The 3,887-nt window shown below is 52.7% G+C and overlaps 1 protein-coding gene across 1 annotated transcript; it reads right to left on the bottom strand.

Annotated features, from left to right (window-relative positions):
• Positions 1–413: 413 nt before the first annotated feature.
• On the bottom strand, positions 414–2,987 carry BGZ61DRAFT_437451 (uncharacterized protein). The gene has a single exon (XM_046244128.1). It carries the CDS (start codon positions 2,834–2,836, stop codon positions 656–658), a length of 2,181 nt encoding a protein of 726 aa, XP_046111799.1. The 5' UTR covers positions 2,837–2,987; the 3' UTR covers positions 414–655.
• Positions 2,988–3,887: the final 900 nt, after the last annotated feature.

Here is a 3,887-nt window from a genome sequence, read left to right as displayed (position 1 = left end):
GAAGCACGATGATGACTAGAAAAACTCGTGCAAGATAATGGTGGTTGTTTTGATTAGATATGACACGGTCTACAGCGACGTATTTTTCTTTTTGTTATTTTTGGGCTACTGAGAGGGAACAAAAGGTTCATGATATCCTGGCTAATGTGGTTTTCCTTTTTACTGTACGGATGGGCTTCTATTTTATTACCTGTACGCTATCACGCCCCGTTGCGTCTCGTTGGTCTTTTTTCTTTTTTTTTCTTTTTCTTTTTTGGAGTTATCTGGCTTGGTACATATGCACGTTGTAATGGCATACCACACTCTTCTTGTTCGTTCGATTACATTCATCTGCCAGCCCAGCTGCCTGTCTTATTAAAGAATACATGAAATCATCGATACCCCCTACGCTTGAGTTGTCGTCGAGTTAGTGCCCCTAGATCATGGTGAATTTCTGTATACTCAAGAGGTCAAGGTTTGCATCATGATCGAGGCCTGGAACTGTGTGGCCACCTCTTGGTCCACTTGTTGCTGTATCTATATACTAATATACTAGTATGAATGGCTGATTGTAAGCCCCCGTTCTACACTCCATATATGGCGCGCTCTTTTTTTTTCTATGTATGTCCTTCCTTGACCTGCCCATGATTCCCTATCGTCTGTTTTGCTTCAGTCCTTAGCCAGCCGCGCTGTCCATCTTTCTCATTTCTCGGATGACGGCCTCCAAGTTTTCATGTTCATCAATGCCGGAAAGGTTGTCTTCTGGCATCTTTTCTAGCCCTTGGATCATCGCCAAGGGTTTGCCTTTGAGATCTCCCCCCGCAGCTTCTTTGGCGAGCATCGCCAACTCGTCCTCGATTTGTTTGACCGTAGGCTTTTCGGGACGCTGGGTTCGGTTCTCAATAGTCCACCGCCACCCTCGGAGCTGAAACAGGACCTTGTCCGCCTCCTCATCTCCCAGATGCTTCTTGATGAGGCGCACCATCCACGCCAATCGTTCCTGGCGACCATAATTTCCTCGTTCAAGATCCCGCAGTATGACTTCGACCATACAAAGTATTATTTGCGGAGACAGGTTCTTGTCGATTGACTGGTACACAGCAAGACACTCCTGGATGCAGTGGAGAGTTTGTCGCTCGCTGAGATGATCCGCCTCGAGAAACCATCTTGCCATTAGCTCGAGGAGCTCCGTCTGGCTATTGATGCCGCACAACGCCCTACCAGGGTCAGCCTTGTTGGGCTGGCCCCAATTGAGAGCGAGAACCCGCCAAATGAACCTGATATTCATGTCGGGGTCTTTGATCATGGCTTCCACGTATGGGGTCCATGCCGTCCAGTCCCAGCATCGGATTATGTACGTAATCCCTGACTTGTCGCGGACTAGCCTCCAAAGCAATCGCGCCTTTCGATAGTTTCCACTGGCAATGGCAATCTCCCGAAATAGTCTCGTATTCCACGGCATTTTCTCTACCAGCTGCTCTGCCATTGTCCGGAATTGTCCAGTCTTGATTGTGGACCGACAGAGGTGTTTCAGGAGAATCTTCCTTTCTGTTTCGGGAGCATCCCAAATATGCTTCACAATGCTTGCCCAGTCCAGACCCGCGACGTCTAGGTGTATAAAGGAGGGCACGGAGTTCCTCTGAAAACACCTGGTGGCCCACAGACGGCCCTTTGTGTAAAGAAACGCGTCGGTGCTGGTCCACTCACTAGGGTACATTTCGAAGCACTCCCGACTTGTCACATACGGGCTGAATGACATGGTCATGACCGCCTGGCGTTGAAGCCTGGTGAGATGCTCCCCACTATGCCTCTGACTCAGAATCTCGAGGACTGCCTCCCACATCAATTGTGGTCTCTCTCGGTCCAGGTGCTTGATGGCTGCACTGAGAATGATGTTATGGTTGGTCGAATGTTTGTGCGGAAAAGGGAGAGATGCTTGAAATTCGACGTATGCTGCTATCATGTCAAAGACGAGGGCTTTGCTAAGGCGCTCGTGGCGTTTGCGTGGGATACACTGTGCGAGCCGGAAAAAGTAGAAGTAGGTCTGGAACTGCTGTGTCCCCATTTCTCTGAGTAGATTGACACTGGCCTTCCAAAATCGATCGGCGTAGCGATCGTGCTCTTTATCAGGTCGGGAGATATAAATGGCTCGGACGAGCTGGGTCGCCATTCTGGCACGTATCGCGTCCAGCAATCCAACGGTCAGTTTATCCTTTATTTGGGAATCGAAAGGGTCAAGTGCTATGATCATATCGTCGCTAGTGATCATGTTCTCTAGGATTGAGTGTTGAATGTGGTCGGAGAAGGGTTTGCAAGCTACCCAGACTGCCCTTTCGTCGGAATCTGCGAGGTCAATGGCCCCGAGGCGTTGGTGGAGTTCGGTAAGCGACCGCTGGAAAGAGGAAACCATCGTGGCTTCAACCGCGCGTGGCTGGGCGGTGGAAGTGATGGATGTGGTCATCGGGGTGTCTTCATCGGGATTCTCAAGCCATCCGATGAGGCGGTCCATATTCCGACGTAGGCTGAACTTGTTTTCATTTCGAACTCGGTTTCCTGGTTCAGTCGGAGCTTCCCATTTCCACTCGCCGGGCTGGAGGGGGAGCTCAATGGACCAGGGCGATGCGGCGGAACGCGAGTCGGACATGACGGCCGTCATATGACGTTTGCCCATCCGCCGACGACTTTCCATAGGACCCGGGAAAGAGCTCAGAGTTCGGCGTGATTGCGCAGAGGCCCGGTGATAGCGCTCAATGGCTTGGCGCAGCATCGTGTCGGTGATCCAGACGCTGTCTGGCGAGGCTGTTGGTGCCGGGCACCAGCTCGCTCGGGAGCGAAGTGCCGCGCATCGCGGGGGCATTGGGCAGACTGGCGCGGTGGACCGTATCGAAGAGGTTCATTCATGCCTCTGCGCCGCACAGGCGTGCCTGTAAATTTGAGACCGGGTAGAGAGGCAGACGCCGTCTCAGGAAGGGTCGAGTACGCCGATGTTGACTGTTCGCAAGTTGGTGGGAGTTGGGTTAGAGCATCTTTTTGGCTGTGGGTCTATCAGCCAACCAGGACGGCTCCAATTGAGTATTATTATGTAAGGTGGGTTGTGGGTGTACCTACCATAGGGACTACAGTGTGTACCTACCTTACCTAGGTAGAGACAGTGTCTTTCAATACCTACCTAATCAGCCCCTCAAACCTTTGTTATTTGGTACTTGGGTAATAAAATAAAGTTCAATTCTTGTTTCTAAAAGTACGGGTTCACTGCTCTTGCTTGTCTTAGGTAGTTGATCGATTGCAGATTATACTGTGTGGGGTGCCCTAATACCATTTGAAGCTGTCAAACTTCCTACGCCAGCCTTCCTACGTAAGCGGCACTGGGTTAGACCGCACTGCTGGGGTTCGTGGCGCGGGAGAAGGTAAATCCGACCCGGACTCGCTAATTCTGGTCACAACACCTGAACCAAGTGCTCAGGTGCCCCATGCGGGTGCCCACGCCGCTACCGCTCTCTACTACGTAGTATGCTGTCTGGACCGCATTACAACCAACCACCGCCTCGTCCGACCTGGTGGCCCCCTGCAACCTGCATGCCCCTGCGCCCTGCTAATGAGTTGCTGCTTTGCGGAAATCCGGGCCCCTGGAGCGACCCGTTCATCCCCCGTCAGTCACCCCGTCGCAGTACGGATGAAGACGAAGCACTGGCAGTCTGCCATTAAGAGTCCGTCCGCCCGTCCAGGACTCCAGGCCGCCGACTCCGAAAGTACACAGTCTAACCGTCTAACCGTCCAACCGTCCAACGGCGCTTCATCTGCCCCCGGCCACTCCGTCCATGCGCGGCGCATCACCGACATCTCCGACCTGAGCCTCTGCGCCTCCGCCTATCGGCTGTCCACCCTTGTCGCCCTGCCCCAGCTTGGTC

Source organism: Ilyonectria robusta, assembly GCF_021365365.1.
Source record: "Ilyonectria robusta strain PMI_751 chromosome Unknown BGZ61scaffold_1, whole genome shotgun sequence".
Classification (NCBI taxonomy): domain Eukaryota; kingdom Fungi; phylum Ascomycota; class Sordariomycetes; order Hypocreales; family Nectriaceae; genus Ilyonectria; species Ilyonectria robusta.
The sequence above is the reverse complement of the archived record's forward strand: the minus strand, read 5'-3'. Positions and strand labels throughout refer to the sequence as shown.

What these genes read in the sequence shown, in the direction of transcription:
- BGZ61DRAFT_437451 (XM_046244128.1), bottom strand. Translation starts at nt 2,836, where the DNA reads ATGCCCCCGCGATGCGCGGCACTTCGCTCCCGAGCGAGCTGGTGCCCG.